Source organism: Sinocyclocheilus grahami, unplaced genomic scaffold, assembly GCF_001515645.1.
Source record: "Sinocyclocheilus grahami isolate Dianchi unplaced genomic scaffold, SAMN03320097.WGS_v1.1 scaffold835.1, whole genome shotgun sequence".
NCBI lineage: Eukaryota > Metazoa > Chordata > Actinopteri > Cypriniformes > Cyprinidae > Sinocyclocheilus > Sinocyclocheilus grahami.
Window position 1 is genome coordinate 419,692 of NW_015506014.1, and position 15,957 is coordinate 435,648.

The following is a 15,957-nucleotide window of genomic DNA, read 5'->3' on the forward strand; positions in this document are numbered from 1 at the left end:
AATATATTATTTTTATAAAGAATATTTGTTATTTGTTATATATTGTGATCAAATTAATGATAATGAAGCACATGCCCTAATGTAATAAAGTAAAAGTGGAAATCATCTTGCCCAAACTTTTGCTCCAATTACATTTTATAAATTTAATTATATAATTCATATTTTTTTTTAAATATACTATTTAATTAACTTGTATATCCAAAATATCTGTAATTATTTTTATTATTTAAAAATGGCTAATTAATTAAATTTTTGTCATTATTACCATAAATTAGAATTTTTTTAATATTAAAGGAATGAGAATTAGAAGTAAAAAAGCTTAATAAATACATACATGTCACAATGCAAAAAAAATAAAAATAAAAGTTTAGTGCAAGTATTTATGCAAAATATGGTAAAAAAAAAAAAAATACAGGGTTTAAACTTCAGCAATATTGGTCTGCAAATTTTGATTTGGTAATAGGAGCAACAGAATCTAAAAGAAAAATGGGAACTGTGTACTGAAAAATGGTGAAATGTACTGAAGATGAGTGATTTGGCTCCTGTAATATGAGTAAGAAACTTGTCAGAACTGCAAACCGATAGTGCTAAGCCGATGTGTAACCCAGTGTGTGAAAATACGCATTTCTCTACACAATCAATCAACCTGTTATTCTAAGTGACACTTCACTTGCGCTTGTGAGAGGCTGGAACACATTTTGGAGTTTTTCCCCCCCCCATTCCAGATGCAAACTCATAACTGGAGGCTGAGGGAGGGTTGGCAGGCCTCTGTGCTGATCTCCTGAACCCTTGGGCAACTCTGCCAAATCTGTAACCGAGGCATAATTTAATATGACAGTAATGGAAACAACTGCCATAGCACGTTCACGCTGGATGTTTAGATGGCATGTTTATTTGACAGATTTTGCAGGTGATGCCAACCGTTTCATTCATGGTTTGGTTGTTTTATGGTGCTCCAGGTATTGCAATTTGAAATATGTTGCAAAGTCAACATGAAACGCTGTTTGCAACCATTTATTCCTATGCTCTTATGGCAATTTGTAGCTATTTTGTGTTTTGGCAAATTGGTGGATAATTCGTATGGATTTGTACAATTTTTATTCATACCTTCTCATACGACCTTTGATGGTTAGGTTTAGGAGTGGATTGTCATGCTTTTTTCTGAACAATAAAAAAAACGCACGTACAGATCATATATTTGCATAATTAGCGTACACTTCACTCCCATATGTATGCGATTCATATGGAAGCTTATTTCCGCCACAGAATAAAAATATAAAAGTTTATTGCGAGATTATATCTCACTATTTGGACTTTTTTCTCAATTGCGAATTTATATCACTCAATTGCGAGTTCACATGTAGCAATTCTGAATTGTAAAATCAGAATTCTGTGAAATTACATCTCGAGAAAATTGTAGCGCTCCAAAAAAAATAAATGCAATTTATAAAAAATATTTTTGTAGACTTTTTAGTCTTGAGTGGTTAGCCACCCTCTTGCTAATTTGTGAAATTACATCTCGCAATTATGAACTCACATTTCTAACTTTTCTCTATGAATTCTGGGTTTACATATTGCTGTTAATAACTCGCGATTCTTAATCGAGACTTAATTGAAAGTTTATGACTTGCAATTGTGAGAAAAACAGTCTAATTTTGCGATAAAATGTTGCATTCTGGTAAAAATGTATGAATAAAAGATATTTTGAAAAATGTTGGTAACCAAACTGTTGCTAATTGCACAAAATTGTACGAATTTGTATTTTATTTTACTAGGTGCCAAATTCATAGGAATTCGTACGAAGGACCACCTCTTAACTCCGCCCCTAAACCTACCCCTTACACAAATCGCATCAAAAACGTACAAGCAAAGTCGTACGAATTAGCCACCTCGTAAAATACATACGAATTGGTGGTGGGATAGTGTTGTATATACTCACAATACATTCTTTATAACCATTATATTGTATGTAATTAAACTGTAGACAACAATTTAATGACATTATTACGAAGAAGAAAACAAGTTAGTTATAGTTTAATATAGAAAACTTTATTCTTCAATGGTCGTGTTGGTCTTGAAACACCATTGCACCATATTTGGACTAGCTTTCATTTATCAACTTTTTTTTTAACTTCTCCATTAATTATTTCTCAACATAATTGACATGTTAAGAACTTTTACAAATAATACAAATCAGCTCAAACATCCTGTTTGGAAATGAACCAATGGAAACGATCTAAAAAATAAAAAAAAATCAGGGAAAGGTTGAAAACCAAAACAAAATTTCATATCCGCTCCGCCGTATGGGAGTGAGATGCACTTTTAATGTTCAAGAAAAGTTTCTGAGGGCAGAACGATGTCTGATTGGAGGTGTGAGAGAGGAGACGGGCTTCACTGCTCGTTCTGCTGGCTGTCTGTGATGGAGCTCACGGCCCCCTGGCCTTTGTTGACGTCACTGATACAAGCCCACTGTCCATCCACTGACTCCTTCCACAGGGTCACCTATGCGCAAAAGTCAATTGGAAGCATAGTAAATGACGTGCTTTTCAATTTTGGTTGAACAATCCCTATAAAAACACCAGCAGGTTAGACGTCAAATTTCCAGGTAATATCACAGTGATTTAAGTGAGCGTTTTATTTGTCATTAAACTCATTTGATTATCTATTCTTTAAATAGTTCACTCAAAAAAGAGAATTTGCTTAATGTATTCACTCTCAGACCATCCAAGATGTAGACGAGTTTGTTTCTTCATCAGAACAGATTTGGAGAAATTTAGCATTTCATCACTTGCTCACCAATGTATTCTTTGCAGTGAATGGGTGCCGTCAGAATGAGAGTCCAAACAGCTGATAAAAACATCACAGGAATCCACAAGTATAATCCACACCACTCCAATCCATCTTTTAAAGTGCGAAGATACGTTTGTAAGAAATTAACTGATGGACTGGAGTGGTGTGGATTGCTTGTGGATTACGGTGATGTTTTTATCAACTGTTTGGACTCTCATTCTGACGGCACCCATTCACTGCAGAACATCCATTGGTGAACAAGTGATGAAATGCTGAATTTCTCCAAATCTGATCTGATGAAGAAACATTTTTTGAGTGAACTTTTTCTTAAGAAAAACTCATTACATCTTGGATGGTCTGAAGGGGAGTATATTTTCAGCAAATTTTCATTTTTAGGTTAACCATTTCTTTAAAACCGTCTATTAGTGCTTTAAACCTTAGTTCAAAATGTATAACATTTATAACTAATAACACAGTTCAAATGGTCAATTTGAATCAATTCATTTAAAACTTCATATATACAAAAGCATAAAAAGCTAAAGTAATATGCAATTAAAATAAATGTGGGTAAACTACTTATTACAATATATTGGGGGATATGAATAACAATCTTTTTTCAATATTTAATAAATTTTTTAAACTATACTGTATTTAGCTCTTTAAGCATTTTGAATTGAATTTGCTACAGTAGTTGATTTGAAAAGCCATTTTAAGCAGTTTCAGAGTAAATGCATACATTATTGTTCAAATGTTCTGGATTTTTAAAGAAATACTTTTATTCTGAAAGTATGTGTTAAATAGACTGGTTAGTCAGGTTAGAGGCTGTTAGGAAAAAGCAAACATGTCTTCCTGTTCCAGGGACAGTGACGCAATCTTGCTCATCTTGGTAGGGTAAGATAATTTTGGCAAGCAAAAATTGTTGATTTTATTATAATGCAATTTATTTGAATGTTTCCAAAAACAGTGTAAGAGCTTTTCAGATCATCTTTTGTTCTCACCTTGACATCTTTTTAAGTACATCGATTTAAGGGCTTTTTGCCAGAGACAAATTCAATCTGACCACATCAAACCTGACCAATGACAAATGCCATGTATACTTTTGCTGGTTGTTGTGCCATATGTTCTTTTGAAATCACAGGATTCCCGCTGCACAAGTTCACATCCTGTGTCCTGCCTCAGAAAGAGGGACAAGCGGATTCTACCATGTTCAGTGCCTGTTCTTGTGGAGGTGTGAAGTATTCAATGGGTGTTTTGCATATCTATGAAGGGTGCAACACCATTCGATGAAGATCTCTCACACAGGGCTGAAAGGAGAACAAAGACTGACCAGCTGCAACTGCAACAAATCTGGACCAGAAGACTGAAGATGACATCTGCACAGTACAGAAAGCATGTTTTCATGGACTGTGTCACCTTTTGCCTCTTAAAGTGTGGCCAACGGTGCCAAGGGGCGACTTTGTAAGGTCAAAAATTATCAAAGATTTCTGCTTTCCTGTCCCAAACCTATCTTCAGTAACAAAAGGGGCATTTGGCATTCCTGAAGGCACAGAGGTGCTGATAGTGATCAAGGCCTGTAGGCCAACATGTGTATACATCGGGGGTCTGCTAATTGTCACACCTTTTGCCCAGTGGGTGAAGTTGTAATCTGCTGATTGGTCAGTTTGAATGTCTCACATTTGGTTTTTAGTCACATGGTCAAGGAAGGGATAAAAGAGGACTGTAACTGTTGCTCTGTCTCTTTCCTTGGCTGGCTCTCTTCTTGGGTCTCTGCCCTCTCTCCCTCTTTTTCTTCCTCTCTCTATCTCTTTCTCTCAGGTAATATTTTACATGTTGGGTACAATTAACTATGCTTTACCATCCTTCATCTATTTTGTAACCAATTCAAGTGTAACCCTAACAAAATATTGTTATTAAACCATTTCAATTATTAATTATGTGCTAACTAGTCTTGATTCAAGGTTAATCTTAAAGTGCTACCTATTGCAATACAATAGCAACGCTCTCCCACATATGTAGCTATTCTAACTGCACTTATTTCCGTCGTTGGTATAAGTGGCAGTGGGTGGTAATAAGACTAGAAATGTACAGTTTTATACCATCGTGCTGATAACGTTTCTTTAGTCATTCGGCAATCCTACAGCCTGAACCACCGTAGGAAAACCATCCTTACACCACAGAATAAAAATATAAAAGTTTATTGCGAATTGCGAGATTATATCTCACTATTTGGACTTTTTTCTCAATTGCGAATTTATATCACTCAATTGCGAGTTCACATGTAGCAATTCTGAATTGTAAAATCAGAATTCTGTGAAATTACATCTCGAGAAAATTGTAGCGCTCCAAAAAAAATAAATGCAATTTATAAAAAATATTTTTGTAGACTTTTTAGTCTTGAGTGGTTAGCCACCCTCTTGCTAATTTGTGAAATTACATCTCGCAATTATGAACTCACATTTCTAACTTTTCTCTATGAATTCTGGGTTTACATATTGCTGTTAATAACTCGCGATTCTTAATCGAGACTTAATTGAAAGTTTATGACTTGCAATTGTGAGAAAAACAGTCTAATTTTGCGATAAAATGTTGCATTCTGGTAAAAATGTATGAATAAAAGATATTTTGAAAAATGTTGGTAACCAAACTGTTGCTAATTGCACAAAATTTTACGAATTTGTATTTTATTTTACTAGGTGCCAAATTCATAGGAATTCGTACGAAGGACCACCTCTTAACTCCGCCCCTAAACCTACCCCTTACACAAATCGCATCAAAAACGTACAAGCAAAGTCGTACGAATTAGCCACCTCGTAAAATACATACAAATTGGTGGTGGGATAGTGTTGTAGATACTCACAATACATTCTTTATAACCATTATATTGTACGTAATTAAACTGTAGACAATATAATTTAATGACATTATTACGAAGAAGAAAACAAGTTAGTTATAGTTTAATATAGAAAACTTTATTCTTCAATGGTCGTGTTGGTCTTGAAACACCATTGCGGCCAATATATTTGGACTAGCTTTCATTTATCAACTTTTTTTTTTTACTTCTCCATGAATTATTTCTCAACCTAATTGACATGTTAAGAATTTTTACAAATAATACAAATCAGCTCAAACATCCTGTTTGGAAATGAACCAATGGAAACGATCTAAAAAAAAAAATAAAAAAATCAGGGAAAGGTTGAAAACCAAAACCAAATTTCATATCCGCTCCGCTGTATGGGAGTGAGATGCACTTTTAATGTTCAAGAAAAGTTTCTGAGGGCAGAACGATGTCTGATTGGAGGTGTGAGAGAGGAGACGGGCTTCACTGCTCGTTCTGCTGGCTGTCTGTGATGGAGCTCACGGCCCCCTGGCCTTTGTTGACGTCACTGATACAAGCCCACTGTCCATCCACTGACTCCTTCCACAGGGTCACCTATGCGCAAAAGTCAATTGGAAGCATAGTAAATGACGTGCTTTTCAATTTTGGTTGAACAATCCCTATAAAAACACCAGCAGGTTAGATGTCAAATTTCCAGGTAATATCACAGTGATTTAAGTGAGCGTTTTATTTGTCATTAAACTCATTTGATTATCTATTCTTTAAATAGTTCACTCAAAAAAGAGAATTTGCTTAATGTATTCACTCTCAGACCATCCAAGATGTAGACGAGTTTGTTTCTTCATCAGAACAGATTTGGAGAAATTTAGCATTTCATCACTTGCTCACCAATGTATTCTTTGCAGTGAATGGGTGCCGTCAGAATGAGAGTCCAAACAGCTGATAAAAACATCACAGGAATCCACAAGTATAATCCACACCACTCCAATCCATCTTTTAAAGTGCGAAGATACGTTTGTAAGAAATTAACTGATGGACTGCAGTGGTGTGGATTGCTTGTGGATTACGGTGATGTTTTTATCAGCTGTTTGGACTCTCATTCTGACGGCACCCATTCACTGCAGAACATCCATTGGTGAACAAGTGATGAAATGCTGAATTTCTCCAAATCTGATCTGATGAAGAAACATTTTTTGAGTGAACTTTTTCTTAAGAAAAACTCATTACATCTTGGATGGTCTGAAGGGGAGTATATTTTCAGCAAATTTTCATTTTTAGGTTAACCATTTCTTTAAAACCGTCTATTAGTGCTTTAAACCTTAGTTAAAAATGTATAACATTTATAACTAATAACACAGTTCAAATGGTCAATTTGAATCAATTCATTTAAAACTTCATATATACAAAAGCATAAAAAGCTAAAGTAATATGCAATTAAAATAAATGTGGGTAAACTACTTATTACAATATATTGGGGGATATGAATAATCTTTTTTCAATATTTAATAAATTTTTTAAACTATACTGTATTTAGCTCTTTAAGCATTTTGAATTGAATTTGCTACAGTAGTTGATTTGAAAAGCCATTTTAAGCAGTTTCAGAGTAAATGCATACATTATTGTTCAAATGTTCTGGATTTTTAAAGAAATACTTTTATTCTGAAAGGATGTGTTAAATAGACTGGTTAGTCAGGTTAGAGGCTGTTAGGAAAAAGCAAACATGTCTTCCTGTTCCAGGGACAGTGACGCAATCTTGCTCATCTTGGTAGGGTAAGATAATTTTGGCAAGCAAACAAGGTAATGAAAACACCTTCAAGAGCGACTGCGTACACACCATTAGTACAAAAAAAAAAACTGTCTGCTTTAGCTGCACAGAACCACCTATTCAGGACTGCATTTAACCTGCGCTTATTTTCAAAGCCCTTTTGCATTATTTAGCTGTCTGTTTTATGAATGCATCAGATAATGGCACCTTCGTCTGAGAGTAAATGGCTCGACCCGCCGCTCGCCATCACCGTGAATAATTACAAGGCACAGCATCTCACCGAAAGCGCAACAACCCAGAGTCTTCATTTAAATAACGGCGACGTCAAGGACCGATTCCCTCACACTGGGCCGAGTGCTGGGTGACTTAACCTCAGTCATTAATTCCTGAACCTGAGAGTGCTTTAATAGTCAGGCACTGTAAAATGAGTAATGATGCTGGGTAAATGCAGTGCTGTAAGCTGCCCACATGCTCCAGCGGAGCATCTTCACTCCGTAATCCCACAGGACGAGAGCCAAAGACTGTCAACATAAGTTTCGTGGTGAAAAGTGAACGAATCACAATGAATTTGTCAGAGAACATTCACGGCCTGTCCTTTAGTTGGTGACGCTGACGGGATGAATCATGTTTGGCGCACAGCATCCTGGAGGTCATCCAGCCTTTAGTATGAGAGCATTTGTTAGCATTTATAAAAAGTACTATTGAGAAACTATTATAGTTTTTATTATTTTACATTAGTTTTAGTAAATTAGCTACAATTTTAGTGAAGTTTTAGTATTTTTTAAAGTCAATTTTAGTAGCTAGTTTTAGTAAATTAGCTGCATTAAACACATTTCATTATACCAAATACACAAAATAATGTTCTTTTTAGCAGCATCATATGACCCCTTTAATCAATCGACTATAAGCAACTTTGCAACTACATGCCAACTAACTCTCATTAGAGTATTAGTATGCTCAATAATGGTAGAATCTAGTATGGTAGAATAAGTTGACGTACTTGCAAAGACACGTATAGTCAGTAACTTTTAAAGTTTTCATTTTTTTGTAAAATTTAGTAGCTATAGTCAATTTTGTAAATTAATTTAGTAATTATGTTTTTGTCTTTTTCGTTTTTATGAAGTTTGTTTTAATTTTAGTATATTACGCTAAACCTAAACAAAAATGAGAAAGGTTGCCTTGGCAACTAGCTGAAATAAGTTTATTTTCTTTCAGTTAAAATTTATTTTAATTTCAAGTAAGACATTTTTTTAGCAGTTTTAGTTCTGTTTAACTGCCCATTCTTATGAACAGATTTAAAACGTTACATTAAAAATGCGTAATAAACATGTAATAAAAGGTAAAAATAAATACTAAGCAAGTAAAATATATTCAGGTAAATATTGCTCATTATTACAATATATTGGTGGATATAAATAAAATGATAAAATATTCTTATTTTACTTGTATATAAACTACCATTCAAAAGTTGTTTTTTTTCATGTTTTTGACAGATGTCTATTCTGCTCACCAAGGCTGCTTTTATTTGAACGAAATTACAGTACAGTAATATTGTTAAATGTTTTCACCATTTAAAAATAACTTCTCTAGTTTTAATATATTGTAAAATCTAATTTATTCCTGTGATGGCAAAGCTGAATTGTCAGCATCATTACTCCAGTCTTCAGTGTCACATGATCCTTCAGAAATCATTCTAATGATGATTTGAATATAAAATATGAATATGATCATATGAAACATTTCTTATTATTACCAATAGTGTTGGGCAATATGCTCTATAGTCATATCATCCGATTGCCAGCCTGTGAGATCGCCCATATATTATGCTAATTTATTTAATTATTTACTTACTTAGTTTCATAGCCGGAAAGTGAACCAACTCCAAAGTAAGGCTAAAAGCAGCCTAATGTTAGTGTAATTTATTAACTACACATTAAATCTTAAATTTCAAGTAGCATATAGATTAGGGATGCACCGATATGAACATTTTGGCCGATACCGATAACCGATTACTCTTTATTTTTGAAAGCCGATAACCGATATGTTGGCCGATAAATCTATATCCAAATTGTTATATACTTTTTGAGAGCCTGATTACAAAAAAGGTCTCATCATTAAAAGCCACATCCCAAACACTTCAACATAAGCAGCCTAGTTTGAACGGTGTACGTTTTAAAAATATTTTTACTCTCCCATTACCAAATTTAGTCATAAAAAAGCCTTACAAATAAATAAATAATGCAAACAAGTCACTGGACATCATTACACTTGTAAAGAATCAAAATGAATGCGCCATAGATCAATAAAACGGAATAGCCTTTGCACGGACAATAATTAAATGATTTTAATTACTAAACCATATTGTTGATGAAAATAATAAGAGAAAAATACAAGTGGTTGTTGTTATTAATAATGTATCAATGATTTTGAAAAAGTAACAAATTAATACCACTGTTTTAAATAGCAGCCGTTTGAGCTGCGCGTGCTGAAGCTGAAGAGCTGAATGAACACGGTAAACTGAAGCGTTTTGGTGGCAGCTTATTTAACTCAAGGAAATGCATCCTGAGATTAATATTAATACAACATAAACATAATATTACAACTTATATATGTACAAAATGACGCAGTTATTGCATGCTATAGTCAGACTGTGTGATCCTGTTGTGGATGCGCTCTTCCCATAACAACGTGTGAAAACAAAGCAACTAAACCCAAAGAATTCACAACGTTTTATTATAATAATGTTCTCATTAGAATGTTATACACACGACATTCCCAATCATAGTTATTAATGTTGTGCACTGCTGTTTGAGCTGCGTGCGCGGAGCTAAAGATGATCACCGGTAAACTGAAGCGCTCTTTTTAACTTAACCAAACGCATTCTATATGAGATAAATCAGATATACATCAAATAAACACAATATTACAACGTACAATTGCACAAAAGGCTGCAAACGAACAGCGCGCATCTGAAGTGTCTCTGAAGGAAATAATGCATTATTTATCGGCTTTAAGATATCGGCCAAATTTTCTTATCAGGCCGATACCGATAACAGAAAAAATTAGCATTTATCGGCCGATACCGATATGGTGGCTGATATATCGTGCATCCCTAATATAGATGTCAAAATATTTTGCATAAGACTGAATTTGTATTTAACATAATTTAATAAAAAACATTGAAAGTTACTAATTATAATGCTTAAATTTCCTCAGTTATTCAAACAGCTGCTACAGAAAACGAGCAAAGAATATTTACATTATCGAAGAACATCATCACTGACTCCCGGCATAATCAGTGGAGCTACACTGTATGATGAATAAATCTCGTATACTTACATCGCACGTGCATTTGCACTTTGTTGTTTATGATGAGAGAATTTGCGAGTCAGAACTGACCAAAGACTATAGAATATCCAAGACGTGTCACTCGTATAGTTTTGAATGGGGAAAAATGCAATGCTCAATATGGCCGCTCTATCGAATGAAGCCCTGCCTTCTGAACAAAAGAGCCAATTGCTAATTGGTGAAGTCAGCTGCAGTCAGAATATCCAAGACGTGTCACTCGTATAGTTTTGAATGGGGAAAAATGCAATGCTCAATATGGCCGCTCTATCGAATGAAGCCCTGCCTTCTGAACAAAAGAGCCAATTGCTAATTGGTAAAGTCAGCTGCAGTCACTCAGGACTGCTCATGCGCACTGGCTGATCTAGCCTGAAAAATAAGCTTTTTTTAACGCTATTTGAGCAAAATAAACAACATTTATGATACAGTTGTTGTCAGATTTCATTGGTGATTTCAAATATGAAATTGAATCGTAAGCGTGAACAGTTTGAGAATTTGATGTTTCCCCATTCAAAGAGATAGGAGCTGCACTTGCATGCCAGAGAGGCGTTTCAAAGATGGCCGCCGAGTGACGTGACTTGCCTTAAAGGGACTTTGGCGATGACTCATCTAAACACCTCTGATTGGCCATTGCATTCATAAGCTCAGCATAATCGTGTATGATTAGTTATAACGTGCTAGGCCTGGGTGATAAAACAGTATCGATATTTATCGACGGTACACCTTCGATAACGATAGAAAAAATGTTCGATATGGCGCATGCTATAGGCACGTGCTATGAGTGACGCAGACAGCACATACAAACACAAACATGCTGAATTGAGTGCTGTGCCTGCCTGTGATGAGGAGATTGTGAATAAAGAATGAATATTAGTCGAATTTAAAATAAACATTTGCATTTGAATGTTAGGAGTGCGTCAGGGAGCGTCATTAGTGGCGTGCGAGATGCAATGATAATAATGTAAGTGACGTTGTTGAATTTTAATGTTTTGTTAGTCTAGCCCACGAGACACGCAGTTGCTGTGTTATGCATTCAAAATATTAGAGAAATATAGAAGCTCAATGCGGAGAAGATCTTGATTAGGTTAAAGGGGTCATATGATGCTGCTAAAAAGAACATTATTTTGTGTATTTGGTGTAATGAAATGTGTTTATGTGGTTTAAAGTAAAAAAAACACATTATTTTCCACATACTGTACATTGTTTCGCCTCTATGCCCCGCCTTTTTGAAACGCGTCGATTTTTACAAAACTCATCGGTCTGAAAAAGCGAGGTGTGCTGTGATTGGCCAGCTATCCAGTGCGTTATGATTGGCCGAATACCTCAAGCGTGAGACGGAAATGTTACGCCCCTCACCATATTGTTGATGCCGTGTTCCAGCCGGAGCGACGACACAAAAACATTAAAACCCATTATAAATTAGGCATTTGTTGCATCCAGTGGGGACATAATTACTGATTATAATGACTTAAACAGTTGCGTTGCATTGCGCCACGCCGCGTAAACATAAAACCCTGTCTGCATTTGTGATCGGAGAAATGACAAACAACAAGTGCTACTCTACACTGCTCAAAGCTCGCTTTTGAATCATCAGTGGCAAATCCTTTAAATGAAAACGTACTTACGGGAGTCAGAACAGCCAGCATTGTAGTCTACTCTCCCAGGATCAGTAAACAGTCCTCCATAAAATGTGCTGCACACATCTGAATATTTGGGTTAAACTGTTCTGGAACAGTGTTGTAAATACAACTTAACCACTGATTTGTAGTCGTGTCCTTTTTTGGAAGACCAAACAAAGTAGTTTCGCTTTCACAATGAACAACACAGCGGCTTAGCGGAAGCCATGGCTTAGCGTGAGCTGAGGCCGGGCTAGAGTGAGCAGAGGCGGCGGGGTTGAGAACGGCGATCCGGCGATCCACAGCACTAAGTTGATGTATTCCCTTAGCGACCAGCACGGATCAGCTCTAGGCATGACGAAGCAGATATCGTCCTCTTTTGGAAGACCAAACAAAGTAGTTTCGCTTTCACAACGAACCACACAGCGTCTTCAGGACATGGCGGAAAGCGTTAACAATACTACAGTGAGAATAAAAGTTACACCTTTCTTTGCGTGAACATTTGGGCGGCGTTATGCAAATCTTCCCACATAGTGAGGTAGATATGTGGGGGCGTGTTAGAACGAGCCGTTTTAGGTAGGTGTGGCTGACTCTTAACTTTTATAAAGAATATCTCTTTGGATTTGAGAATTTAGTCTTTGCAACTTTACAGATCTTCTTTATGCACAAAGAGCTTGTAACACTCCAAAGAGAAAGGAAATCGCATCATATGACCCCTTTAAAACCGAAACCAAGCCATTCACACAGAACGCATTTTCAGCACATTTTTAGACGGACAAATATGACTGCTGCACTCGCGTCTCACACAAGAGATGTATAGAAAGCCATGCAAAGTTAAAACAGTTTAAACTTTTAAAAAACAGGTCGCGAATTTGTGGAGGTTTATTCCTTTTCACTGGGTCTCATATGTTTTTAAATGCAATGTGTGTGAATGACGCTTCAAATCTTTGGATTAAGCAATGCATAAATACATGATGCTGTTTTGTTGATAATTGTTTATGCAATTTACGAAATTATATTTGATTTATATAAGTTAATTTAGACGTAATGCACGTTTTTTTTTTTAAATAGTTACTTCCTTGCGTTGACAATTTAAATGCGCTGCATTATTTTGCTCATTGCACCCTCCTGTGGCCTCGGGAGACAAGACAAAAGTTTCCTTAAAACCTATATCTTAATCTGCATATGAAACATTAGAAATTAGATGTTTAATTTTTATTGTGTTTGACTGTTAAAACAAAAAATATGTTGTTTGTCTCAATAAATTGGGTTAATTTAAAAATACAGTGGTTAAAAAATTTTAAAAAAATTCTATTGCCCTGTTTTACAAAAGATTATAAAAAAATGTCAATAGTTATCAATACCGAATGATATGAAACATTTTATCGTTGATACATTTTTTAGCTATATTGCCCAGCCCTACACAGCCGCAATACTGTAAAGAGATGCGTAAAAAGAAATATGATGGAACAAATAAGCCCTAATAGTAATTAAATAATACTAGTCTAATAATAATAATAATAATATAATTGTCTTGATATCGTCAAAGGCATCGGCCACAGGCAATATCTCTGACTATTGTCGATATACGATACTAACGTCTATCGGCGACACAACCCTAATTACCAATATTGAAAACTGCTTCGTTGTGCTGCTTCGTATTTTTGTGGAAACCATGATTCATTTTTTCAGGATTATTTGAAAAGTTGAAAAGCAGCAAATTAATTTGAAAGATAATTATTTTGTAATAAATAAATAAAATAGACAATTTAATGCATCTCTGCTGAAAAAAAAAGAATGGTAGTGTATTTTATAGAGTATATCTATCTTTTATAGAGTATATGTATTTTATAAAGTATATCTTTATTGTATTATTTTTTTGTTCTTATTTTAAACATTTTGAATGTCATTTTCTTAATTTGGTTGATTGAAAAAGCCATTTTAAAGTAGTTTGAGGGTAAATATATCATTTTCATTTCTGATCAACCATTCCTTTAAATCCAGACTCTGGATTACATAGTATAGTATAGTATAGTATAGTGTATAGTATATAGTATAACAGAGCACATACTTTGTTGTCTCCTCCTGACACAGCCAGGATGTTTCCTGTGATGGACCAGCTCACATGCCACACCACGTCATTGAATTTGTGGAGAAGTTTGGCCGTCCAGGTGTTACCGGCTGGGTCGTCACACATCCAGATAAACACACGACCATCCTACGGTGGAATATAACAATATAATATAAATCCTGTATGCATATTCCAGATACTATTATCCAACTTACATAGCATTAAAGGTATACATTTTAATAGTTAAAGCATTCCTAAGGAATCAAGCACATGGCTTTGCCATGAATGTATATCATTTTTAGTTTTGAATAAAAATAAACTTATTCCATTTAATTAATTGTTCACAGTGACATACAGTACAATATTTAGAGTAAAGCATTTGGCTGTGATCACCTGTGAGCAGCTGGCGATTGTGCTGGTAGGCAGACCAATGGAAGGAGCCCAGCCAACATCTCTCACCCAATCACTGTGCGCCTCCAGCTTCTGATCCTCTTTCCACTGGCCGTCCTCTTCTCTGGGAAGAAAAATAGGATTGTCAGCACACTGTTTTAATTCAAAGATATTTGTAGACTTGTCTTATTTTAATAACAATGATAAATGTCAATTTGGGGTGAATTATTACTTCAAATAGCATTGGCTCAAATGCTATTCATTTTATCATATTTGGAAATGGAGAAACAAACACACACAGACAACCCAAAGTATGGAATGATTAGGATTTATAATGTTTTTGGAAAGAAGTTTCTTATGCTCACCAATATTGCTTTTATTTTTAAACGTTTACTGCAATTATAGTTAGTGTAACTGTTTTCTATTTAAATATATTTCATATGTAATTTATTCCTGTGATGTAATTATTTTATTCAGCAATGACTCGTTGAATTGATTAATATTTAACATTAAAAATGTTACAGAAAATTCTACTGTTCAAAGACATGCTGTTCGTTTGTATACATCATAGTTTTCGCAACAAATATGAAACGGTGTGACTGTTTTCAACACTGATAAGAAATATTTCTTCAGCAGCAAATCAGCATATTAGAATAATTTCTGAAGGATCATGTGACACTGAAGACTGGAGTAATGATGCTGAAAATTCAGTTTTGATCACAGGAATAAATTACATTTTAGAATATATTCAAATAGAAAACGGTTCTTTTAAATTGTAATAATTTTTCAGAATATTACTGTGAGCATCAGATAATTCCTTCAAAATATAAAAAGATATATATATAGATATAGATATATATATATATATAGATATATATATATATATATCTATATATATATATATATCTATATCTATATATATATCTTTTTATATTTTGAAGGAATTATCTGATGCTCACAGTAATATTCTGAAAAATTATTACAATTTAAAAGAACCGTTTTCTATTTGAATATATTCTAAAATGTAATTTATTCCTGTGATCAAAACTGAATTTTCAGCATCATTACTCCAGTCTTCAGTGTCACATGATCCTTCAGAAATTATTCTAATATGCTGATTTGCTGCTGAAGAAATATTTCTTAT

General features: G+C 34.6%; 1 protein-coding gene across 1 annotated transcript in view; it reads right to left on the reverse strand.

Moving 5' to 3' along the window:
* Positions 1 to 5,728: 5,728 nt before the first annotated feature.
* The window catches only part of LOC107562731 (protein SEC13 homolog), a 15,052-nt gene continuing 4,823 nt past the window's right edge, over positions 5,729 to 15,957 (reverse strand). Inside the window, exons 6-8 of the mRNA XM_016247432.1 lie at positions 14,817 to 14,937; positions 14,424 to 14,570; positions 5,729 to 6,220 (exon numbers count right to left, since the gene is read on the reverse strand). Of these exons, the coding sequence (XP_016102918.1) occupies positions 6,110 to 6,220; positions 14,424 to 14,570; positions 14,817 to 14,937 (379 nt within the window). The 3' untranslated portion in view covers positions 5,729 to 6,109. The remainder of the gene's footprint in view (positions 6,221 to 14,423; positions 14,571 to 14,816; positions 14,938 to 15,957) is intronic.